The sequence below is a fragment of the Semicossyphus pulcher genome, unplaced genomic scaffold (assembly GCF_022749685.1).
Source record: "Semicossyphus pulcher isolate SPU_LCO1_2020_fin unplaced genomic scaffold, fSemPul1.0.p SCAF_12, whole genome shotgun sequence".
In the NCBI taxonomy this organism is placed as follows: domain Eukaryota; kingdom Metazoa; phylum Chordata; class Actinopteri; order Labriformes; family Labridae; genus Semicossyphus; species Semicossyphus pulcher.
The window spans coordinates 540,983-567,160 of NW_027211626.1; the positions used below are offsets into that span (position 1 = coordinate 540,983).

General features: G+C 42.7%; 1 protein-coding gene across 1 annotated transcript in view; it reads right to left on the reverse strand.

Moving 5' to 3' along the window:
• klhdc3 (kelch domain containing 3) overlaps positions 1–25,771 on the reverse strand; it is a 31,648-nt gene extending 5,877 nt beyond the window's left edge. The window contains exons 1-10 of the mRNA XM_069659303.1: positions 25,688–25,771; positions 23,242–23,483; positions 21,803–21,979; positions 21,440–21,555; positions 21,284–21,355; positions 19,762–19,975; positions 19,017–19,103; positions 17,096–17,204; positions 4,537–4,610; positions 2,070–2,148 (exon numbers count right to left, since the gene is read on the reverse strand). Of these exons, the coding sequence (XP_069515404.1) occupies positions 2,070–2,148; positions 4,537–4,610; positions 17,096–17,204; positions 19,017–19,103; positions 19,762–19,975; positions 21,284–21,355; positions 21,440–21,555; positions 21,803–21,979; positions 23,242–23,395 (1,082 nt within the window). The 5' untranslated portion in view covers positions 23,396–23,483; positions 25,688–25,771. The remainder of the gene's footprint in view (positions 1–2,069; positions 2,149–4,536; positions 4,611–17,095; positions 17,205–19,016; positions 19,104–19,761; positions 19,976–21,283; positions 21,356–21,439; positions 21,556–21,802; positions 21,980–23,241; positions 23,484–25,687) is intronic.
• Positions 25,772–26,178: the final 407 nt, after the last annotated feature.

Below are 26,178 nucleotides of genomic sequence, written 5' to 3' on the forward strand. Positions count from 1 at the left end.
GGACGGGAGGAAGTGCTGAGTAAAGATTTGAGGGTAAGCAACAGAGCCAGTGCTTCACACTGCTACTTCCTGTCTGGCTGTGAAACAGAACCATTAGGTGAACCATAAAAACACGTGATTAAGACTTACTGTGCGAGAGTTTGGGAATGATTGTAAAAAAGACCATTAATGTCGAACAAAGTACGATTTTCTTTTGTCATTTCTAACAACATCACAGCATTCAGAGCTAAAATATGATCTTTGTGCCAACAGACGAGCCGTTTTTGTGACAGAAAATAAAGTATCCAACATTCTGCTGGTCCAAACTGTTCTTGGTTTGGTAACCACATGAAGTGTTGGTGTTTCTGTCAGCTGGAGGTTTTTCCTTGAACATTAGTTTTGTCGTCTTCTGGAACATCTAATTCAACAGGATAATGTATTAAAGTTGTTTGTGTGTGTGGCCGTCACACAGAGGATCTTCTAGGGTTGTCACAATACCAGAATTTCAAACTTCGATAGAATACTAAATACTAAAAAACAAACCGACATTTTACCGACTATTGTTCTCATGATTCTGCTGTTTGGGACGTTTCTGGACGTCCATCACCGGGCAGGAGCTCATGGCTGTCTGTCTGCTCTGTCTGCTCTGTCTGCTCTGTCTGTCTGCTCTGTCTGTCTGCTCTGTCTGTCTGCTCTGTCTGTCTGCCTGTCTGCTCTGTCTGTGTGTCTGCTCTGTGTGTCTGTCTGCTCTGTCTGTGTGTCTGTCTGCTCTGTCTGCTCTGTCTGTCTGCTCTGTCTGTCTGCTCTGTCTGTTTGTCTGCTCTGTCTGCTCTGTCTGCTCTGTCTGTCTGCTCTGTCTGTTTGTCTGTCTGTCTGTCTGCTCTGTCTGCTCTGTCTGCTCTGTCTGTGTGTCTGTCTGCTCTGTCTGCTCTGTCTGTCTGCTCTGTCTGTCTGCTCTGTCTGTTTGTCTGCTCTGTCTGCTCTGTCTGCTCTGTCTGTCTGCTCTGTCTGTTTGTCTGTCTGTCTGTCTGCTCTGTCTGCTCTGTCTGCTCTGTCTGTGTGTCTGTCTGTCTGTCTGTCTCTCTGCTCTGTCGGTCTGTCTGTCTGTCTGTCTGTCTGTCTCTCTGCTCTGTCTGTCTGTCTGCTCTGCTGTCTGTCTGTCTGCTCTGCTGTCTGTCGGTCGCTGTCTGTCTGTCTGTCTGTCTGTCTGTGTGTCTGTCTGTCTGTGTGTCTGTCTGTGTGTCTGTCTGTCTGTCTGTCTGTGTCTGTCTGTCTGTCTGTCTGTGTGTCTGCTCTGTCTGTCTCTCTGCTGTCTGTTTGTCGATCTGCTGTCTGTCTGTCTGTCGCTCTGCTCTGCTGTCTGTCTGTCTGTCTGTCTGTCTGTGTCTGTCTGTGTGTCTGTGTGTCTGCTGTCTGTCTGTCGCTCTGCTGTCTGTCTGTCTGTGTGTCTGTCTGTGTGTCTGTGTGTCTGCTGTCTGTCTGTCTGTCTGTCTGTCTGTCTGTCTGTAACTTCTGCACCTGTATGAGATGTGAGAGAACCTCTCAGATCTTGTAAATCGTTTGAAACGACGTGGCATGGAACAGGGTCTTCATTCTTTGGAGGCTGTGACTGTAACTTATTAGATCTCTTTGGCTGTACAACGTTTGCATAGTCTCTTCATCTGTTCCCACGTGACACCTTTATTCTACATTACAGTAATATAAGAAAATGATCCTCTTACTTTATCAAAGTGCTGCAATAAGATGCGTAAGGTGAATAAGGTGAATAGACTGAAAGCAACACGTGGACTTCATCGACTTAGATTTACAGTGATGGTCTGACTTTTCTACAGACAAACCTTCAGGCTATTAGTCGGAGGATGATATAATTATCTATCAAATTGTACCTGTAGGGACCTAAAGAAAAGTGGCACAAAAGCCCGAGTAATAAAGAAGAATAACGAGTCATAATTACCCTCTTTGAAAAACAGCCTCATTATTGAGAGGCAGAGGGGTGGCAACAATGACGGGAACAACACAAACAGCATGGACAACAATATGTCAGCTCGATGACCCGACAACACTAATGATGAGGAGGATGCTGGTCTGACCTGATATCATGTGGGAGTCCTGACTGCTCCAGACTGTACTGAATAACAGCTATTTTGCATAACGTCTTCAGATTAGGGCCTGGAAAGAAGAGAGAGAGTAATGAGTCACAGACGGGTCACAGACATCATCACACGGAGGATATCAATATACGCTTGAGCTGAGGGAAGATGGAGAAAGGCAGGTCAGATCTATGAGTCTGTGGATGTAAGGGGTTAGATATATATATCGTCTCTGTGGTGTTAAAACGTTTAATTTATACCACACCACAGAAAAACAGGAAAAACAAACAGTGTGCACATATGAGGGAAATAAGACAACACAGTGATGCTAGTGTAAACGCTCAAGACCCCTGAGCACCACAGAGCGCACGCTCCTGGCATCTCAAAACACGGCTCATAAAAAGGTCGACGCTTCGTAATTGAGATGCTTTCAGATGTTGTCAATCACCGGAAAGGAAAGTCTAGTGCGAGATCGGTCCAAAGTTACAGTAAACATATATCTGTAAAGTATATGTATAAGTAAAAATATATATAAAATAGCGTTAAGATCTGTGTTTTTATTCTCGCTGTTATTAAGCCGGTTTCTGCCGTTAATCTAAAAATGACTGACGAAGCTCCTCGTCTGTATTCACTTGTGGAGCTGTGAGATGGTGATGTGAGAGAGATCCTGGCCCACTTTGGAAAGCTAATAAGACATTGTGAGTTCAAGCTGTTTGCTTGAAATCACATCACATAATCACTGTGTCTAAACAGCGGGACCGACCCAGCTGTCACTGCTGGAGACAGACGCTGTTTCCCACTTTTCAACACATTCAGTCTGCATCATTTTCTCATGTGAGCTGCCAAAGACAGGACCGGATTGTATGTATATATATATATTATCTTTTAATGTCGTGTGAGATGAAATTTGTGGCAAATATATTTTATTTTGAAAGTCTGGGAAGAGCCATTTAAGCATTTTTGATAAATGTTGACTCCAGAAGCACACAGAGAAAAGTGCTGGATCACACATTCCTTATAACATTTGAAATTTGGCATCATAACAGTTATTAATTTGAAAGGTTGGGTTTACAGGAAGCAGCTACTAACAAAGGTTTTAGTCCTTTTATTGTTTTGTCTGCTGTATTTTTAAAAACTTTGCTGCAGAAAGCTACAAATATGACGTATTAAGTACCAGATTAAATGTGTTTTTAATAATGAAAAAAGTTCAAATGAGGCCGTTTATTTCTGTTTGTGAGATCAAGCTTTTTATTTGGACTGAATATGACGGTTTTCCGTGAACTGCAGGAGGTTTAAATCCTCATCTTATTATTATTAACCTCCTTCCTAATAATATTTACAAACGTCCTCTTGATCAGCGCCACCGTCACGGCTCTTCACCATATGTTCAGTGATAAACAGTGAAGACACACGCGACTGGCACGTGGAGGCGTTTGCCACAGGGGATGCCGTTGGGTACTGCCAGTCCCATACGGTCTCTGTGTAATCCCACCTACACAAACCCAAACTGTGACCTGACCGCATTACAGGCAGGAAATGACTATATTTGGTCATCTGCAAGAAGGAAGTGCCCCATATGAGACACACATAAAGGCCAAGGCCGAGCAAACTAGACCAGGTGAGAGATGAAGCAGTGGTGTAAGGAGGGGAAAGGTTCTATACAACGTATCTAAGAGGCCACTTTGTGTCTTATTTAAGCAGGAAACAAGGCTGGAAATACTTTAACTAGTAACCTCGTGTGGTTTCTGGGGATTCATGCATCTGCAAGGTTACACACTTCTTAAAGGGATAGTTTGGATGTTTTCAGGTGTGCATCACCTGCAGTAACAGGGGAGTTTGGAGCAAAACACAATTTAGAGAACCAAAAAAAGTCACACAAAAAAACTTAAACTGTTTAAATGTACGCTTTCTTTTGAATAAGCTAACACTCATGCGCTAAATGAAGTAAAATAAAGTTTCCCTTCTCTCAGGCCGCCCATCTGCCTCTTCTAAAGTTAGTCCTCTGTCTTCTCTCATTAAAGTCTCCCTCATGTCTTCAGCATGAAAGTCATTCTGTCGTTTCCATCATCATTTTAATTTCCTGTATTTGTCGTCTCTTCTATACGCCGCTGATCTGATGCTGTGCACTGCATGTGTAGGAATGCAGATGTTGTACGGTAAGACTGGTAAGCTAAAGGGCTGTCTGATGGCGAGGTTAAGGAGTATAAATATACAGCGCACACTTCAGAGGACATTCATTTTTTAGTGGTTAAAGTACGTGTTGCTTCAGGCCCTGTCCACAGCGGTACATAGCTTAGCTTCTTTGTTGGAACTCCGGCTGCTTCTCCAAACAGAGGCCATGCTGACCGTCGCTTACTGTAGGTAATACACCGACTACAAGCACCTCATATAACCCCCACTTCATAATTAATATAACGTATCCCTAAAAGATCAGAAAAGAAACGCAGATGAAGACAAGGATACTTACTGAAGTCTAAGATGTACAGGTCAGAATGGTCCATGAGGTTGAATTCATCACCCATTCCTTGCTCGGGACAGGGGCTGCAAAGAGAACAAAACATTAAGATTAGAGCGGAAACATGTTGAAACTGACAACTTCAAAGTATTCAGAGCTTTGAACCTCTCCAGGAGGACCACAGTAACTTAAACCCCCCGTCTGTTTTCAGCCATGCGACTTACTAAGATGCATTTGCTACTCAGTTGTTTAAAGGGCAACTTTATAGTTTTTACTCTTCATGTCACTCCTTAATTCCCAACAATTAGCTGCCTACGCTGCCAAATATTCACCTTGTAATCCACTCTCTAACCATCTTTCTTTAATCACTGAGGTTCATAATCAGGGAGCTGCTAACACACCGCTCTGCTCTCCTTATCACGGGCTGGCATGATTTAAGCCCACAGGAAGTACATCGGAGCGGTGAGACGGCAGGCTGGCCCGGGCTGATAGTCTCCCAGACCTGTGCAGTCGTAGATATCACTGAACATCTGTTTCCTGCTTCAGCTTAACACACACACCTGTGACACACCTGGTGCACGGCAGCTTAGAAAGCTTAGCTGTATCACAACTCTCTTCAGTCACCACCTTTGTATCAATTAATTCAAAAGGAAAACATAGTGAAAGCTGGTGGAAGGACATTAGATAATAACACGGCTGAAAGGAAGCTGCAGCCTGCGGGAGTTAAACGTACATTTTAAGGAGGATTTATTCCCACCAGGCAGCACTTATATTCCTGTAAATGTATTTTATGCACATCACTGCTTTACATCCATAACAAAGTGCAGCAGGAGACCTGTCCAGATTAGTGGATAAAAATGTACTCCACAGTTTAACACGACCCCGAGGACAGCTTCAGCCAGACAGGTGCATTTACAAAGAGTTTAGTGTCTATAAATATCCGTCAGGGAGAGTCACTGCAGGGCGTGGAGGAAAGGTTTGGTCTTTAAGAAAAGGTCTGCAAAATGTTTTCCAAACGCATCAGCTGGCCTGTGACGGGCATGTTTCCAACCAAAGACACCATCAGACACTTATAAAGCATCGCCGAAGCAGCCAAGCAGAAGCTGCTCTTTTAAAGTGCTCGGAGAGACATTTATTTGATTTCTCTTTTCATTCATCTCTCTTTATTCTTCCCTCTTGCCCCAAACTACTCAGTACTCTCTCCTCCTCTGTCGTTCCACCCATCAATCTCCATCCCTCCTTCCCACTGTCCCCTCCATCAGGTCTCCCTTCGCTGCGTGTTCAGGATGTTGTAAGGGTTTTACGTTGCTAATCTTCCCTAAACAAACAAGGTGGTGGCTTAAAGCGGCCAGCAGAGGCGCAGAGCACGAGCGCAGTCGTCCCAGGGGGCCAGCTGGGGAAGTCATTACGCCCCCTGCCCCCCCAGGAGGTGATCAACCGGGGCTTACAACACGGGCCTTTATCAGAATACCCTCAATCACCCGAGCCCTCCCCTCATTATTAGACCGTCTACTCCTGGACCTGCAGTTCAATGCTGGCTGTAACAGTGACATTTAAATAGTAGTTTTTAAATTGTGAACCTGCAGTCACATCCAAAACACAAACATTTGTTCAAACAGATGGAGCCCTGGATAAGTGGCACATTTATTTATTCAAACAAATGTAGTGTGAAAAACATGCAGGGAGCAAAGAGACCGGACCTGTAAGTTAAGCTAATATGTTAAGCTAATGTATATGTGTTTATGTATCACAATGTCAGTGCACATCGCCGATTTCTTCACATCGTGCAGGCCCACTGACTATGGTCATTGTGTGAAGACAAAAACCGGCTGTGCCCCATGAGGAAAAGGGTGAATTAGATGCTGTTTTTTGCAAATGACAACAGTAGTAGCCTCTCTATCTGAAGAGCACTCTGCAGTAGCAGTCAACTACTGTGCGAGCCCACGAGGAGAGAAAGTAGAGGCCTTGGATGATGACGCGTGAAAGGCTGCAGATAAGAGGACGCTTGAACAGGAGCAACAGGAGACATGAAGATTGCATGCTGTAGGACAAGTCTTTCTCGCATGTTCATGGATTTCATCAGCATGGGTGTGAAATCCAGCGGGACATTAAGGGACGGTAATGCTTTAATGGTTGCCACTAAAAGGAGGAGAATGAGGAGAATGAGGGGGATCATAGAGGCCGGAGAAGGTAAAACGAGGTGTTAGAGGTGTGGTGAGACAGACCAGCAGCGCTTGGAAGCGGGAAAGTCACAGTGAGCGGCTTTATGTGGCATCCTGGTGTTTGATGGCTCGCTTTGTTACTCGATCAGTAAAGTATCAGTATGTGTGAAAGTGGTCCTCCCCCTGCAGCAGCACTGGTTCCCAGTCTGATGAGGCCTGAGTGATGCCGCTCCCCCACTAAAACAACACTGGTTGCTATTTCAAACAACACTCATTGAGGGTGTCTAATCACCCAACTGCTGGTCCTTTCTAGCAATGCACTGCCTGCCGCTCCTCGTTGTCTCCAAGGTCTCAACACGGTGGAAGAAGGAGCTGAAATACCAACAACACAGAGCCTGGGCACACGCGTCCAGCTACTTAAATCCCTGCTAAGTTTCTAAATGACTCTTAGAAGTGGCGCCAGCGCAAATGAAGAGACGAGAAGAAGAGTGATTATCTGAGCAAACATCGTCAGTAACACCTCTGCTTTCTAAACAATAGAGCTGGACCTGGCATGTTTTCAGTGGCTTCATTGGCCATATCCTCATTCTTTGGAGTGATGTGATCTGCATCCTTTTCCTTTCTCCACTTCCTTTGCTCCTTCAGAACCATCCAGCTCACAGGAACTCATCGTACACTATGACTTCCTGCTGAGCACCTTATCAGGATGGCCAGACGTGCATCAGGTTATTCCAGAAGCACTTTGGTAGAGAGTTAAAACACAAAGAAGATACGGGAACAGGTAGCGATGATACAACAAAGAAAAATGTCTTCGATATGCAGCGCATTAAACCCTGCAAGATTAGATAAATGCTACCATATGAGACACATAAACTCACATCATTTTATTCATTCAACAGTTAAAGGAATGATATAAGATTGTGGTTGAGCTATGGCAAGACCGTCCCAGGTGTCTGGGTCACGGTAAAGGGACAACATGTCTCTCCTATAACAGGATTTTAGCTTTGATTCTGCGCCTCAGATTTGCAGCTGTAAGCATGACGACACACAGCCAAGCAGTTTTTAAAAAACTGAGGTAATAAACTGCAAGCAGCCAGAATTATTTTGAAAGAACATGAACTCTTCTACCCTCTACTTTACTGCCACTTCAAAGAAGATGAAAAAGAAGTCTGCAGAGTCTACAGATAGGATCGAGGAAGAGCTGGCAGCGGTTTGGGAGTTACACTTTCTTAAACAAATCCAGTATCTGTTTATCACAGATCGATGGATTCCCGTCCATTTCTTACACCTTAATCTCGACTGTCTCACCTCGTCTTACCGAGCTATCTGTGCCCCCTCCCGGGCAGTGGCTGGACGGTGGATTAAGACCTGTACTTGCCCAGGCCTAAGCCCCATGCAGAGGGTGAGACTCAAACTACAGCTGGCTCCCAGAGAGAGACGCCTGGCTTCAGATTAGACAGAGGAGATGCCAGCCGCTTGCAGCATCTCAAATTGCAACCCCTGTGGATAAAGAGTAGTTGGACTTGGTGGTGATGGAGGGAAAATTGGCCCAGCTGATCTCCAGAAAATACAAATTTAGCCCTTTTTATCAGGACAGGTTGTTATCAAGTTAGCTGTATGTAAAATGAGGAAGAGGACATTAAAAAGTATCTCAGGACCTTGAAAACAGCTGTTTTATACACAGGGGAGAGTCTGAAGGGCCTGCCAAATGCTCCTCTATAGCTGGGGGATTAATTTAGGAAAAATAAGTCACTTCCTCTACAGCTCTGATCTGAAGACAAGCTTCAAGGTCAGCCACCTAACAGGAGACGCTCACAATGGAAAAGTGCAGACAGAACAGATTTAGTGCAGAAAGTTTCTGGTTTCTGTCAGAAGTGCTCGACAGTAAAGATTATCTCTTCATATCGTGCTCTTTTGTTAGTTTTTCTCATTTGCTTTGGCTAAATTCTACAATGAAATGTCAATCACTTTGCAAGTGATAACAAAGAATGAGAATTGCTCTTTCCTTTGTACCCAGGTAACAATGTTTTAGCGCTTTGAGCCAATGACTAACACACATTTGTCGACAATAATTGGCTGGATATGTCTTTGTGATCGAGCACAGATTAGTTTCTTCTAAGTTAAAAGTTCTACTATCCAGAATATGAGAGAATGTTTTCATCATGTGAGTCACCACATGCAGAAATCCCTCTAATTGTACAAATCTGCCAAGAAGCATTGCTTTGTATTGATTTGAAGAGGCAGTCAAGTGTGCTAGACAAATTGTTAAAGTCATTGTCAGACGAAGAGACAGCAGCGACAGGATGATTCAGTTTCAATTGTTTTTGTGGCTGTACCCAAAAACTTGTTCCTCCTCACATTCCATGCAAAGTGCTCCTTCGCTCTACAAGTGTAGTGAGAAGCCTTTGTCTCCTGAAATCAGCATCTGAAGAGCTTTCACTTTGATAACAACAGCTGTTAGTTAGCTTAAAAACAAAACAGACTTCTCCAGTGGGCTTTCAGTGTCAGGGAAAACATGAAGGACAATAACAAACTTCTGGAGTCTGCTGTTATTCAGACAAAACCACAAGACCACTGTGATGTTACACAGGTCCACAGAACGTCACTTTGGTGTCAATGACTTATTCATTGACACAAAAACTTCATTTAGACACTTAATTCAAAGGTTTCGGTATAATCGGCTTTTTTAAGGTTACCTTTGGGCCTTTTATGCCTGCATTTACAGAGAGGACAGGAGATAGTGTTGGAAACAGGAGAAAAGAGAATGGGGATGACATGTGGCAAAGGGCTGAGGAGGGGAGTCGAACCTGGGGCCGCCACATCGAGGATTATAGCCTCTGTACAAGGGCCACCGATTTAACCGCTGAGCTAAACAGACGCACAAGTTAAAGACTTTTGCAGGTTAACTACAGTGATTTGCTGCATGCATGGGAAATGTATGTTCAGTGGTAGGAACTAAATGTTTGGAGAAACGTGCCAAAGCGATTGAGAAAACCAGCTAAAACTGTAAGTCGGACCATCCAGTCAGAAACTATTTAACAGGTGATTAAAAATAGCCTCATATTATGTTGTTTTTTTGCTTTGTCTGCAGAAGTGAACTGAAACCACGCAGAGGTGTCTCTGTTGTGAAGACAGCAGTAACTCACACGTTAAACTACTCCTATTTAGACATGTGGATTTATGTGGACGACAGCATCACAAAGCGTCATCTATGCAGGCTGTTTATTTGAGCTGCTGTGTAACACTCAGCCCTCTGACACCTCCATGTATACAGCCTGTTAGTGGGTTAAAGAGGGTTAAGATGCAGATGAAGTACTATCATGAGCCTGTCTTTGAAGAGTAAATCACAGTGTTGCCGTGCTGCCCCGAGGTCCTGTCCTGCCACGTGCGGGGTGCCCCGTATCCTGCCGGGGTCACCTCCACTGTTTGACAGGTTTTATCTCCGGCGTACTGAACACACACACACACACACACACACACACACACACACACACACACACACACACACACACACACACACACACACACACACACACACAATTAATAAAGGAAACTTCTGCAGCCTACCCTTTGACACCCAAGGCCAAAACACAACATGTGTGTGGCAACAAAATCTACGGCGTGTTGACAGGCGTGTTTTCATGGAGCCACGTCTCACCGACGCAGATCTCGAGAGATTTTAAGAATCAGGAAGCGCCGCCATTTTTATATTAAGATTCAAATATTCACACAAATCTAAACTGAGCGCAGAAGTTTCATCCAACAAGAAGACAAAGTGTGTAAGAATGAGTTTTGCATCAGCCCCGTGTTGGGTTTAGTCTCACATTTGAACTTTCAGGTTCAACAGTGATAACAAGCCACACTTTAACCAGCTGGACTATCATAACAGCCGCCCGTTCAGCCAGTGATAAGAAGCACAATGGCCGTGTAGGTGATATCGAGGCACCAGGCTTTTGACCTTCCTGATCTACTAAACAAAATCACTGGCCTCTGCAGAAGCTCTCGGGATCAACAACTCGCTGTTTGGAAACGACCGGGCGAATTCCTCGCAGATTAAATATCACGGTGAGATTCTGGTGGATTAAACAAGAGGTGGTGGGTTGGGATGTTTTGGCTACCGGTGAGATTACCTGCTGTGTAGCCTCCCTGTTTAAAGAAGACACACACGTCTTTCAAACTAAAACTCAAAGGTGGCAGAACAACCGACAAATAAATCTTGAATTACGTTGAAACGTTGAAATTAAAACAGACTGAAGCTGAAACAAACTAACTCTACTCTGTCTTGGTTTAGTATTGGGCAAAATGCTAAATGAGTCAGAAACAGACAGAAATGTTAAAAAAAGATTTCCAAGAGTTGAGGAATTACCTTGTTGACATTTTAGAAATGTAATTATAAACCTCCAAACTTCTTTTTATAAACGTTTAGCATTACTACATCTTAGTTTTAAGGCTTTTTCTTACCTGTATTTTTTTCTACCTTTGAATTATTTTAAATAATCCAAAATATCTTCCCTGTTTGGAGATTTTAAAGGCCTTTGTTTCTGTCTCTGGTTCTTGTAACTTGTTTAATGTCATTGTAACTGAAGGTGGACTCTCATCCATCTCTCCAGTCTAAATAACTGCTGATTGATTGGAGTATAAACGTTTCTGCATCTAATGTTAGGACTGGCGTCAGCATGCTCCTCCATCTTTGCTGGATGTAACCATTGTGCATATTGCCAAATGAATCACACGCGTTAAAGCCGGCAGAGCGAATCCAGCATGTGCACCACTCGTGACGTCAGCTCAACGAGAGGAGGTGTGAGTCATTAAGTCATGACAATACACTGAGACACATGCAAACACACAAATGGCACATGACACCGGAAAACATGAGAAAAGTCTCCTCCTGGCCTGTGCAGCGAACACAAGCCAGGAGGAAATCTCAGCAGTGACCGTTTCTGAACCAGAGGAAGTGAATCATGGGTATTGTGGTATTTCAAGGATTTAAACAAGATTCCCAAAAATGAACAAAGAAATGCACTGGCAGGAATACACTCTAGGACAAGCAGTCATTCAGATGAAGACTACAGCTGTGACTAAAGTGAAAGTGTCACATCTCTTTCGGTCTCTCCCTCTTTCTCGGCTCATCCAGTCGAGGCAGAGTCTGGTTCTGCTCGACGTTCCTGCCTCTAAAGAAAGTGCTTCTTGCTCGAGGTGGATTCACGTTGGGTCCCTGTTAATAATATAACAAAGAGTACAGTCTGGACCTGCTGCATACTGTATGTAAAGTGTCATGAGGTAACTTCTGTTGAGATTTGGCCCTGCAAAATTAATTAAATAGCAGCAGCAATCAATGGAAATACATGCTCCTAAGACACTCAGCAGACTTCACCTGTGCCTGCCTACACACAGTGATGACATCAAACAGACTCCTTCATCCCTTAAAGCTACTTTGACATTGTTAGACTGACAGCCGCTGGTCCCTGTCTCTCACAGTAAAGGCAATGAAAACCCCTTTGAAGACCACTCATTATCAGCCGTCTGTATAAATCTGGTGCAGGTCGAAAAAAGGGGAAAAAGTCCTTCTGCAACATCTTACACGATCCTGCACAAACTCTACCGCCTATCATTTCCTGTTATATTTAATATCTGTATGTGGTGTTGATTTTACAAAATATTTTTATAGCTTATTTTATTGTATTTAAGTTTCTTGCTCTATTCCATTTCTGTTGTTATGCACCAAAACAACAAGACAAGGACCTTAAACATGTAACCTACTTGGGAATAGACCGTGAGTGTGATTTTATAATCTCAACTGTACAAACGACTGGTATGTTTTTGATATGGCAAAAAAGAAATCCTTTATCAGAGGTTAAAAATTAAGTTATTATTACACTTCTCGGGGAGGCAAGAATACCTGATACGGTAAAAATACCCTCCCTAAATAAAATGAGGGAAAGGATGCACATCGTCAAATCCAAGTAGCTCAAGAGCCAGCGCTAGATTCCCTTCACGGATTCCAAGCTGTCTGCTCCCAGCATGCCAATCTGTCATGTCCTAGTTCACATCCTGCCCCTCGGAGGATGCCCTGTTCCCAAGCTTAAAATGCTTCCCGATTTAGCCAAACCTAGGCTTGTCGTAAGCAATTATACACAGAGTGTGATCGATGCCAACGATGACAACATAGCCTCTGCAGGAGATCCATAATCTATGTGGCACTGACTTCATGTGCAGCTCAAATTTAGCAGCTGAATTCCTCTGAAGGTGAGAGAAGTTACAAACGTACAGGGTTCATTAAAGTTTGTTTGTTGGGTGTGTGCGTAGGTGAAGGTCAGTGCAGGTGGAGTCAGTCATGCACGGGTCGTCCTTCGTGGGGCAGTGAGCAGGTCTCAGTAAATGAGTGTAGCAGAGGCTCTGAGGGTATATCAAATTGCACTCCGTGAGAAAGAATGCTCCCTAAGGTCATAAATCAGAGACGGGGCAGAATTTCGCGCCTTTCTGCAGCTCAGCAGGCCTGTTTACACTGACGTAAGTGGCACTCAACAGACTGCCACTAATGCCCAGCCTGTCATTCACACACAATCTGCTCATTTACCTGAAAATAAGTGCAAGTTTGTACCTGAAAAAAAACTCACAAAACAAAGGATATCATGCACCTAATGACTACATATTTAATAACACCAAGAAATCCAACGTAATCATGTAACCCTAACCCTATTCAGACAGATTCTAACTCTAAGCACTAAGAAAGTCTCCTTTTATTCATTAGTTTTATAAATGTGTTCAGTGTTTTGTCCGGTCCAAAGTGTAGCCCCTTTGACTTAAAGGTTTTATTGTCTGTCGCCAAAGTAATAAATTATTCCTGAACAAATTCCTGCAGCTTAAATAAATATCATAAACTGGGAAAAGTATCAACAGAAAGGTTCTGTTTTGGATCAATATGAAAGGACAACTAACAAGGAAAACAACACGTGCACCATAAATCTGAACACAATTTCCTCAGCGGAGCAACCAAAATGAGGAGCCCCAAAAAAAACACAAGCAAAGCGTCCCGCAAATAATTCATGACGGCCTGTGCAAGCATTCATCAATGCATTAAGACGGACACCAATAACTTTGAGCCCTGTTAGCTGCCCTCGAGTTGTTAGGTCATGCAAGAATAAACACAGGAGACAAAGAAGTGGCTGCTTTTAAAAGTAACGTTCACACTAAATTACAGGCGTATAAAGAAAATACACTTACTAAGTTTTATCTGAACCCTGACAGAAATCTAACAGCTGAACCTTAGTAGAAAAACTTCCTCAGTAAAGAAGAAAAAGCAAACACATGAGTGTGGTAAGTCTGTTTGTGTGTCTTAGTATGTGTGTGCGCGTGCTTATGGGAGTTCCTGTGTGTAAGAGGCTTAAGTGTCTCATGTAAACAACAAACGTGCGACGCTGGTCCAGAGAACCTGTGTGGCCAAGAGCCTGCGAGGATCACGCTCTCCTTTGTACAGTAACAGGAAACAACATCTTTGCAGACTTAGAACAACTAAACTGCTGAACTGCAAAATCCTCCACTTTATAAATAACACAAACAAACCAAAGTTCTCCCTTTAAAAAGATGCTTACTGTGCATTCATAAATATGAATGTATTCAGCTTAATGCAGAGAAGTTGAATCAGGCCCAGCGACCTTTAAAAGAAAATCTGCCCTGAGCCTTTTAAACAGGATGTTGGAGATATTATGTGGTGTTTGATTTCTTCCTCTGCTCTGCCAGCACCCTCCATCATTCCAGCGGCCCCGATGACACTCCCCTCCAACCCCGGCCCTATCTGCTCACAACAGGAAATCATGACTCCTGAAAACCCATCCTGGACTAATCCTGGCGAGAAACCAAACAATGCATAACAATCTTGAAATGTAAGCATTTTCTAAAGCTCTTTATCTCTTATAAATAACTAGTTTATTCTCCCACAGGTTCATATCAAAACTGACTTTTGGCTGCTACTTTTTACAAGCAACATTTCCTTTCTCTGACTTTTAATACAGAAAGTATTCTGTCAAATTAAATCTGCCAGTTCTACCAACTCTTTTGCCAAAGTATCATGACATTCAGTGCCTTGAGTAAGCATTCACACCTCTTGGACTTTTCACATTTTACAGTGTTACAACCTGGACTTTAAATACTCTTATTTGGACTTTTTACCGTTTGATTCACAAACACGAGCAGTCCAAAAAGCAGACATCTGCTGAATACATAAATTAACCTGAATGAAGGCAATTTGTTGCACCTGATCTTAGCTGCAGGTTCCAGAGCAATCCATGTTTATGTGCAGCTGTAACAAGACAACATTAGAGTTAAAGTTCAAGGGGGATGAATACTTTGCAGGCACTGTATTTGTAGTAGTTAAAGATTGAAACAGCGACTATAACGCTACTGCACAACGGATGAATTAAGATTACACTTGTGTATTAGGGTCGGGCTCCCCATGATGTCGAGGCCCCTGGAGCAATTAGAAAATGAATCCAGCTGCAGCGAGGGGCCTTTAGGAGACGTAGTGGGGCTGAGAGGACTCTTATCCACAGCCTCCCGATTCCCACTATCAGGTGATCCCAGCGGGGTCTGCCTGATAACACACAGCCTTGTTGATAACAGTAGCTCAGGTCCCGGACTACTCTGGGCCATGCTAATGCCGTTAGCTACCTCATTAGTCCTCTGGCTACTGGCCTATCATAAGCCCGTCACCGGCCCAGTGGCACCTTCCCAGCTACGATCCCCCGGCAGTAACTACCGTCTCACAGCCAACGAGAGACTCATCACAGACTGCTGTCTGCAGGAGCCAGACCCTCCATTTGGCACAACGAAAGAGAGGACAGTTTTTTCTACACCACACAGAGTGCTGTTTGTCTTTAGAGCCTGTGCCTCATAGAGACGATGATGAACAACATGAAGAGGAGAAGAATTTCAGTGTTTGGGAAGGAAGCTGTTTACAAACATTATGCAGCTTTTTCTCTTTCTCTTTTGCAAACCAACATTTCATCCACATGTTTGTCGCATTGGGAGATATTCAAGAGGTTGTCTTTAACAGTAATATCAATTTAAATCCACTTTCATCAAAGACATGTTGATTTAAGGGTCAACTTCAGAATCAACAAAATTTGTATCTCCACTGACCAAAACCTGCAATAATGACACTGACAAGACTGCTTATTCTTCTAGCAGATGAACAGTTGAGAAGTGGAATCATGATGCAACATTTAGTAAATACAAAATATATATGATATACTGAGGACTGCACACTTGAAATCGTTTCCATGACATGTCACCGGATACTGTACAACTTTAGAGATATAAACACACAAACTATTTTTTTTGTATTTAGAACAAAAGAATGAATAAATCAAATATCCCAGATGCTTTCTGTGTCAGATTTCAGTCTCAGAAGTAGAAAGTAACAGTAGTGGAGACAGTCGTCCTGCTGTAGCAGTGGCAATATCAAGAGAAAGTGTGTCAGCTTGTTAGAATAGTAACTGGATGGGTTTTGGGTAAATTTGCATCTAAAGTTTAGATTTCTAAAAGTGCAAAGACGTAATGTGGCGTCTGAAATCTGTTTTTTATGCTCCTTTCTTTTGAAATACAGTTTGTGGTTATGGTAAAGTACTACTTGATTAAACAGTTTCATTTCAGAACATGATAGGAATCCACACTTTTAACTTGATGATACTTGTTTTTATTCTTTTTTACAAGAACTAAGGCCAATAGCAGACAACACACAACACAAGACACCAGCTTCATTCAGCTTTTCACTGTGTGGCAGCATCTAGAAGAGAACAACGGCTGAGCTGGCACACACTGGTTTGAACATCATGTGATGTCGGCTTACTCTCCTCCGTGGGACATGGATACAGGCGGGATGAACAACGATGAACATTTGAATGCTGAACAATTCAGCTGGGGGATCAATGACTGCTAATCCAAATTATAACTGCTCCCTCTAACAAATTATCAGGCTTTGTGTTTGTGTGTTCAAACTGAGTATCTACATTTTAATGTGCTTACGTGTTTAAGAATAAGCTTCAGCATTTGTAGGTCTGTATGTGTGTGTAGAAAATGTATAAAAAAGTATTTCTGTGTTTAATTACCACACGACCCGAAGATAATTAAGGTGAAAATGGGATCAGGAGAATGAGTTTGATTTGCAAAAATGGTGCTCACAAAATTAACTGTTTTGTAGCTAATATATTATAATTATTGAAATACTGGTTTTGTATATTTACAAAGAAGAAATTCATGAAATAACGAGAGAATAAATGAGAATCTACAAGAAGTTTTACTGCGAGACAACTGAAAGAAGAAAGTTTGGGAGCATTCTTCATTCAAGTGTACATTATTAACCCATCGATACACGTCATATCAGTTTAAGTCGTATATATTTTGTGTCTCACCTGGTTCCTCCAAAGAGGATGATTCGATCTCCAACCATACAACAGCACTGCCGTCTCCGCGGACACGGACCTTTCCCCTTCGGTTCTACCTTATTCCAGGAGAAGGCTTCTGCAGTGTGCACACAAGACAAGAGTAACGTTTAATATGTAGACAAAAGGAAGGAGAAAAAAAAGAAAAAGTAGGAATGCATGCACCCGACTGACTTCTTTCAAGATTCTCAGCAAAACTCCAGATTACATCCTCTTTTTGAACCGCTCAGCAGTGGGATCTGTAGATCAACAAATGTTGATCTGTGTTGATGACAATACATCAGCTTTGCAAACACTCTTAAAATGTTCTAAACCTACTTGTTCCTGCATTTCATTCACCTACCTCTATATTTAACCACCAACACGAGGCCCAGGAAGCGAGACAACAAAACTCAACCTTCATTTCATTCAGAAATAGAAACAAATCTCTTCTGATCTGTTGAAGTGCAATATGAGTGACGACGTCGACGCTCTCTCAGTTGTTCCATAAAAGGATGAAGTGTGGAGTCTCACACTCTCAGAGCCAACAGCATCATTGCGTCTCTATAGCAACAGGCCATTCAGACTCTGTTGGATAATTAGGACAATAAGTGAGGTAATGACTGCCATCTAGTGGACAGAAAAGCACTGGGTTGTACGGTGACAGCAGATCTCAGGCTCTCCCAGTACCAGCATCTCCAAGTGGACATAAAAATAATACTATAGACTAGTCTACCTCAAACATGATCGATACCACAGTGCACAACTGGGGCTACAACAGCTTCTCTAGCAATGACTCTCATAAACAGGCAGGATGCATTGAACCATGACCAGCTTCTGTATTCAAAACTTCTATCCATCCATTAACCATACTGCTTATGCTAAAGAGAGTCACGGCCCCAGCTCACATGGGGCGAGAGGCCAAATCACCGAGAAATCACTGAGCTAACAGGCAACCACTCACACCTACAGGCAATTTAGAGTCACCAATTCCTTGGACATCTTCGGACTGTAGGAGGAAGCCGGCTACCTGGAGAAAACCACAGGCACAAAACTCCACACAGACGTGTTCAAACCAAGAACCTTCTTGCTGTGAGGTCATAGTGCTAACCACTGCACAACCATGCTGCTCTTAGAACTTAATACATCCATCCATCCATCCATCCATCCACCATCCATCCATCTATCCATCCATCCATCATCTACACCGCTTATCCTGTTCCAGGTCACGCGGGGGGCTGGAGCCTATCCAAGCTATCACTGGGCAAGAGGTGGGGTTACACCTGGACAAGTCGCCTGTCAATCACAGGGCTGACACATAGAGACAGACAACCTCACATTCACAGCTACGGGCAATTTAGAGTCACCAATGAACCTAACGAGCATGTCATGGACTTCGGGAGGAAGCGGGAGTACCCGGAGGGAACGCACGCATGAACAGGGACAACATGCAGACTCCACACAGAAAGGCCCACTACGTCTGAACCCGGGAATCGAACCAGGAACCTTCTAGCTGTGATGCAATAGTGCTAACCTCTGCACCAACATGCCACTCAATGTATTGTGCTATTTCAACACCAAATACTGTGTATGACAATGAATATTACTCAGGTTTGTTGCTTTGACGATGAAAACAAGCACAAGGTTTGTTCTAGAAACACTTAATCTGGCAACATCTGTAAAGGCTGAAAAACTCCAGAAAGTGAAATGTGTCTGTGTGTTTGTGGCAAAGAGAGAGTGTGTCTGCTTTCAGACTACAAATAGAGGATTTGTGACTCCGTACAGATGAGGGAGGAGGAAACTGGGTCAACATGAGCTAGCACTGCCAGTGCTGCTTTTCCTCTATAGAGGTGAACAGTCATGCAGGTGGATCGCACTCAAGAATTACCCAATCAGAAAACTAGTGAATCACCTGGATTAAATTTCCAGAGGTCGTTGAAGTGCATGTCCAGCCGGGCGTTGTATCCTCCGAATATATACAGCTCTCCATTGTAGGAAACTAAACACAGGATGGGAAATCAAACATCAAGCGTCTTTCATGGTCCATCATGCAGAGTCAAGTTCCAGCACAGTTATTGTAACCATGTGAACCAGTTGATTTAGCTGGATTTGTTTAATCAGACAATGTGGGCAGAAAAAGGAATCATGTACTAAGTTAATGTAGAATGAAAATGACATGAAATACTCCCACTGCACCAACAACAGACAAAGCATGCTTGAAAATGAAACAGGGAAAAGTCCCAGTGGAAAAAGGCCGTTTGTACACAAATTAATCACATTAAGAAAACTTCAAAATGATCACATCATTTTATATTCCTCGTCTTAAAAATATACAAATTTTAACTATTTAAATTCAAATAAACGTTTTAGTTTTCACGCCACGTGTGAGATCATAAACCCAGTTACGTTAAAATGATGGGAAATGTCTCTTTCAGAGAAGGGAAACGTACCTGTGTCTCTATACAGTCGTACTGTGACAAAGTAATAATATGGATCTATTGTGGCTCAAAATTCATTCATCTCATGAGTTAGGGGATACATGCATCTACCGGTAATTTGAGAGTACTTCAGAATAAAAGTGATTTAGTGAACTGGTCAACCAAAACACACTGTGAGCATTTCAGAGTGACCATCACTAATTTGAGTGTGGGTCTTACAGGCTGAATGGCTCCTGCGTCCCTCTGGCAGCGGCTGTGCTGACGGGGTGCTCAGCCAGCAGTTGGTCTCCGTGTCGAACACTTTGATCTTGTTGCAGTAGATCTCGTTGTTGGAGTGGAAGGGACCAAAGCGGTCCGCTCGCCCTCCAAACACAAACATCTTTGTCCCGATGATGGTGGCTGAGTGGAAGTCCCTCCAGCGTGCAGGATTGCCCTGTGAGGAGAAGACCAGCAGATGACACTTTAACACTCCATAAAGCTTCAGTAGAGGTGAAGAACATAAAGAAGTCTTCTCAGGTCAGACAGCGAGGACGCTGGGTTCATGCAAAACATGAACAGTGCCTCATAAACTAGTTTTGGCTCAAAATATATAACCCTGGGTGTAAAGCTTCACCTTCAGGCTGGAAAAGATATAGCTTCATATCCAGGAACTTCAGGTTAACAGTGCCATCTAGTGGACCAAAACCAGGCCACGCTTAACTTTAAATATAATGTACAGTACAATGTAGAGAATTTACAGGGAACTAAATATTATAAATGCTTCTGGTACTTCCTGTAGTTACAAGATAAACATAACAATTAAGAAAAAACTCATCAACAATGGTGAAATGTGATCTGTCGACGAGAGAGAGGCAGGCCTCCACTCCCTTTACATTTGGCCAGCCTACAGCCATGCTAGAGCCTTTCCAGAAAGGGCTGCCATTGTTCTGCACACATCTGATGCAGGTAAGCAGGATCTTTAACATGCAATATACACAGAGCAGTGGGAGAAGAATCATGTAGGGAATACAGATCGCATTAATTCAAAACAAAGACAAATAAGACAACAGAATATGAGACTTAACAGATGCAATAACAAAGACAATGTATTTAAATCAGGGTCAACTTTACATAGACCAGGGTTTAAATAAAAGCACAGCAGTGAGATTTGTTTTAAAGAAGTGATTTCAGTCTGAGAACATGCAGAAAAATGTATAACTCTGTCACATGAACAAATGAGTCTGTAAGCCGCACGCTGTAATCCCCTCCATGACAAAGGTTATCAGTTAGGAACTAGAGCTAGGTACTGGAGGACTAAGTCCTTCTTTCACCAGTCCAGTTCCCTCCCTGGACCAGTGTCTGGGTCTAAAATACACTTAACAAGAATTTATCACATGAGCATGTTGGCTGCATCAAATACAAATGGCATTTCCCAAAAGGGGAGTGTATATAATCCTCTGCGAGGCTTTTTGTACTTGGCCACTGACCAGGGAGCTGCATTACATTGCTCTGCCTTTGTGTCCAGCCAATCCGACCTCTGGGTGCTTCTGCAGCAGCACGGCCAACGACAGTAATAACCGATGATTTGTTGATTTCAAACAGTGCTTTGAATGTAACCGTGGGTCACCGCTATGTCTGTGTTTCTGTGAGTGAGTGCTTTGTGTCCATTTTTATTTGAACTTAAAACAGTAAATGCAAAAGATCCTTTGCACAGGAGGAACTATAAAAAGCAAAAGGATTAACAGATGGTGGTTTAACTCACCCTGGCATTAATTAATGACCAAACCATGGTCGTGGTGTCCAGCTTGTGGATGTCATTGGAGAAGCAGTCGGCCTAAAAAACAGCACAGGAGATTAATTAAATCATGTTTTAATGTTCAGTGAACAGGCTCCACAGTGAGGAGTGATGAAGGCTCACCAGCTGCTCGTATCCTCCAAATATATACATTGCTTTTCCCAGGACGCAGGCTGAGTGGCCGTCCCTCGCCCCCGGAACAGTCCCCGAAATCTTGGGTGTGAACCATCTGTGGGTGTCTGTGAAGCAGGACGGTTTTTATTAACTCTAAGCACTCTTTGGTGGGTCCTCTCTCATTTTACAGTATTGACCTAACACTTAAGTTATGTGCAACAGGAAACCATTAGACATAAGAGCAGGTGTTACAACTCCCTGACGTAAAACAGTGTTTTCAGATTGTGACCTTAATATCAAACAGGTGCATCTCAAAGAAAACACAGACTGAACTACCACTTAATAGCACAAGTTAGACGTAGCTCTGCTTACTGATATCAAAGGCATAAAGCACGTTGCAGGCCCCTTCCGTGTCGTTACGCCCACCCCAGAGGTAGATAATGTCATCCAGCAGCACAGCTGTGTGGCCATAACGCATGTATGGCACTTCACGGGCACGTTCATGTCCTCCCATCCTCACAGGAGGCAACTTCATCCAGCGCAAAGACACTGAAGTACAAACAATCAAAAGAGACATTAATTAAAGACACATTTTAAAGTAAACATACTACAGTACAATGGTAAACTTAATATTTGATAATCAAGCTCAAGATATGTTCAAAAGAATAGAAAATTAAAAGCAGGAAGAACAATTTCAACTCAGACACAAGGTGGGGGACATTTCACTGAGCTCTTACAGCTGCCTGCGCCTGCTATACAAATACATTACAATAAAGTATGATCTAAGATTGTGTGAAATGTTCTTGACCACAAGTCCTTTGTAAAAGAGATTTTGTATCTCAATGAGAATATTCCTGGTAAAATAAAGGTTACATAAAATATAATGAAATTCATTTGAAACGATCAAAGCATAAAGAGAAAGGTAAAGTGAAATTTAAAGGGCAAATACTAAAGAAAAAAACGGAGGGGCAATTAAAGGACAACTACAGACAGGCAGCAGGGCTATAAAATACACATCAAAGGGAAGGAGCGCAAAACCGGTGACAGGATAAAGTCCTGAAACAAAGGCTAAGGTGGCTCCGTTTCCATTTCAATCAGCCACCGGCACCTTTATCAAGGTTTGATTCCAGACATCCTTTCATGCTATAGAAGCAGCAGGTAGGCTCAAGCTACTTTAGGAAGTTGTAAAACCATAAAGCAGGTGGCTGACAACACAGAGTGAAACAATCATTTAAATGGGTTATCAGGAAGAAAAGTAAGTGTTTTAACAGTAAGAGCAGAACATTTAAAGGAAAACACCTGTTTGTGACACGGCAACGGAAAAACAACTAACAGAGAAACATTCAAACCACAACAGCCAGCTGTGACGAGCTACCGTTGACGTGGTGAAGGTTCAACAACCTCTGACACACTCACGTATCCATCATTTCAAAAACAAACAATAACAATAACAATAACTTAATTGATCCCCAAAAGGGAAACTCACTTGTCTTGATATTACTTTATATTACATATAGAAGACTAACTTTTCACTGACATAGAAAAGAAATAATCCAAGTACAAACGGAAACCAACATTAGATAAGATTTTACAAAAACATATATACTGGAGTTCAAATGTGGTCCTGATGTTAACTCCAAACCCTTTAACTGAAAAGGTGTTTTTTTCAGGTCATTGAACTGCTAAGGAATGAACAACCAAATTCAAAACACAGTTTGAAGCACTGTCAAGACAAGCAGCTGACACTCAAGATTGTTTTAACAAATTTTATGTTAAAGGTTTTATGATACATCTGTACATTCAGCTCCTACCTGTGTTGAAGACATGCACATCGATCTGGCGCAGTGTCTCGTAGTCCTCCCCGGAGCAGTATCCCCCAAAGGAGTACACCTTGTGTCCCACCGCCACAGCAGCATGGTTGACTCTCCGCGGCCCTCCTTCTAGGTGCACCGACCAGCGCAACATTCCACGCGCAAGCACCTATGCGACTGCGAGTCCTTAGACCATCACTTTGTCGCCCGCTTGGATCCCATCAAGCCAACACCATTAAAACCTGCGATCACAGAAATGAGAGCAGAAACACTCTGGTTAGCGGAGCACTGTGGCAAACTAGGAGGAGCAATCGAGGAAAACACAAAGGGGAACTGTGTGTCTGAGTTGCTCGGCTGTGCTGCTGCTGACAGGCTCAAAAGCCCCTGCATTATCTGAGCTGGGAGAGTATTTTAAGAAGTGATTAGACATACACCTACCACTCTTCTTTATCTTTACTTTCATCCCTGCACCCTCCGGCTGCACTACAAAAGGTTTAAATATAGAAGCATAAAAATAAATATGCATCCCTGGAAAATATGATCTCAATAAACAGCTCATTTTAGGTTTCTACCAAAAACAGAACATTTGGCTCTGTGGCAGTTGGGTTTGCATGTTTGGATAGTGATGAAAATCAGGCAGAAACAAAGCCCACTTAAGGAGCACATCTGTAAAAGCTCTGCAGCTCTTAGCTTAATGGCAGCTTGTAATAGAACAATGCTTTCACAGCCTCTGTAGTGGAAATTTCTGTAATACAGAACTCACAAACAAGTGAGTGTCTTTCTAGGTTTTATGTGTTGAAACTGCAGTTGCAGGTCTCAATGCTCGACACAGTCACAGAGGAAGGTCTGAGGAAAAAGAGCCAAGAATGTCTGCTGAAACCAAAACCTAGACCATCAGGTAATACAACGGTAAAGGCTTTAAAACTGGAGGCCTTTCTCATCAATACAAGAGTCCTCTGTGTTTAAAACTTTCTGCATGTGTAAATACTGAGCTGTTTCCAACTGTATTAGGAAAATAACAGATTTATTTTCAATCACTACCTGATTTCTTGCAGAACAGAAAGAAACTTGTTTTCTTAAAACAAGTAAACCTAACCGTAAGTGCCCCCTGCTTATTCTGTCTCAATGACTCACTTTTACTGACCTCCAACCTTTGTTTGCTCTTAAAAATAAACCCCCAGAAGACCATTTCACATAGGCCTTTCTATTTCAAGCCTTAATATCTCTTAGGAGCAACACAGGCCAGATCTAGGCAACTGGCAAATAAGCGTCTCACTTTATCAGAATCATTACCATTCAAGTCATTGTTGGGAGCATACTGAAGTAGGGCCAAAAATACAGAGAAAAACAGCCTTATCCTTGAGTGACCTAGTATTCCAGCACATTACACGACACGGTACTCATTTAACAGGTATGCAAGGTGGTATTGGAGCAGATCAGCAAGATCAGTCATGTATGTTTTCAAAATGTAAACTGTCTCATTAAAGACGAGACAATAATTTACAGGCACATACTTTAAGGTTGCCTCCCTACATCCAGTAGAAATCATTGCATTTCAGAGAGTTGAGACCCCCTTGTAGTTTGCTATTTAACTAAGAAGACACTCTGTTGTTTGGGAGCTCTCTTTTTTACATGGACTGCCATTACATTGTAAAATGCAATGTATACTCTAGAAACCACCTGGCAAAGTGACTCCTCAAAATGCAACAACAGTTGAAGGAACGACTACCTTTTCTATGCTGCACTAAACACGGGCTCTAGTATATCTCCATCATTAAATATAATAACACATTAACAATCTTTGATTGTTTATTTTCGAGTCTTTGATTGTTTCTTTTTGAATACAGGGACATCTCTGAGAGGGCTGAACACCCTCCCATCGTACAGGATGTTGTTGATATCAGATGACTGGCCGTGACACTTAAGATCACTGTTGTTTTGCAGACAATATGATTCCTTTAATATACAGGGGAACTGATTTGCACAGGTCTCCGTTAGCTGTGTATATTGTGGAGTTAAGAACTGTTGATTAAGCTAATCTAAACCTGGTGACATTAAGTTGTAGCACGGTTACTACAGTCCAGTCAACGCCTCACACACTAGCCAGCTAACGTTAGCTATCAAACAGGAATAACACACCCCTGAGAGGGACAGTGACACACCACCAGGGTCGATAGATTCACAATGTCAGCTTCAACAACAACAATATAACAATCAAAGCATTTTGTGTCCCTCTGCTGATAAACAACTCACCAGGAGGAGAAGCTGTTGCTAGCGAGGCTAAAGCTATTCTGTATGCTACCTTATTTAGCTGTTAGCTAGCTAACGTCTAATAAATATAAACGGCCGGTCAAGAGTTAACACAACAGCGTTTATTTCCAACACTGGCAGAGTTACGGACTGTTTTAATAACAGGCAATAATATGTATAAATAAAATGTAGTTACCTTTAGGTTGAGTCGGTTGTGGTTAACTGGTGTGCAGACAGGCAGTGCTATCCACCGGGAGCCTCTACCGACTCCCTCGTGACGTGCTGGGAGGAGAAGCGCACGCTAGCACCCCCTGTCGGCTGAGAGAGAACACGTACTCATTTTCACACAAACCTGTGTAAACTTCTGAATTTCTACAAAAAAATTCAGTTTGTTCTTTGTTTTGTTAACTGAAAAACAGGTTGGTGTTCAGGTTTAGACATTTTCATGCAGAGATTCTTTATCGTCTCTAAGGGAAAGGTCTACCTACCTGTTTCTGAAGCTGCATGGCAGGTTTAACCTGTTAGGGGGTTCCTGGAAAAAACATTTAGCCGGCTATTTAACCCCCACACACTCACCTCACACCCTGCATATGAGGCATACCTATTCCCATTTTGTGGTGATGAAATAGCACAACTGGCCCCAAGTGTGCCATGTGCATGTAACTAACACGCTGCTTTGATTTTGAA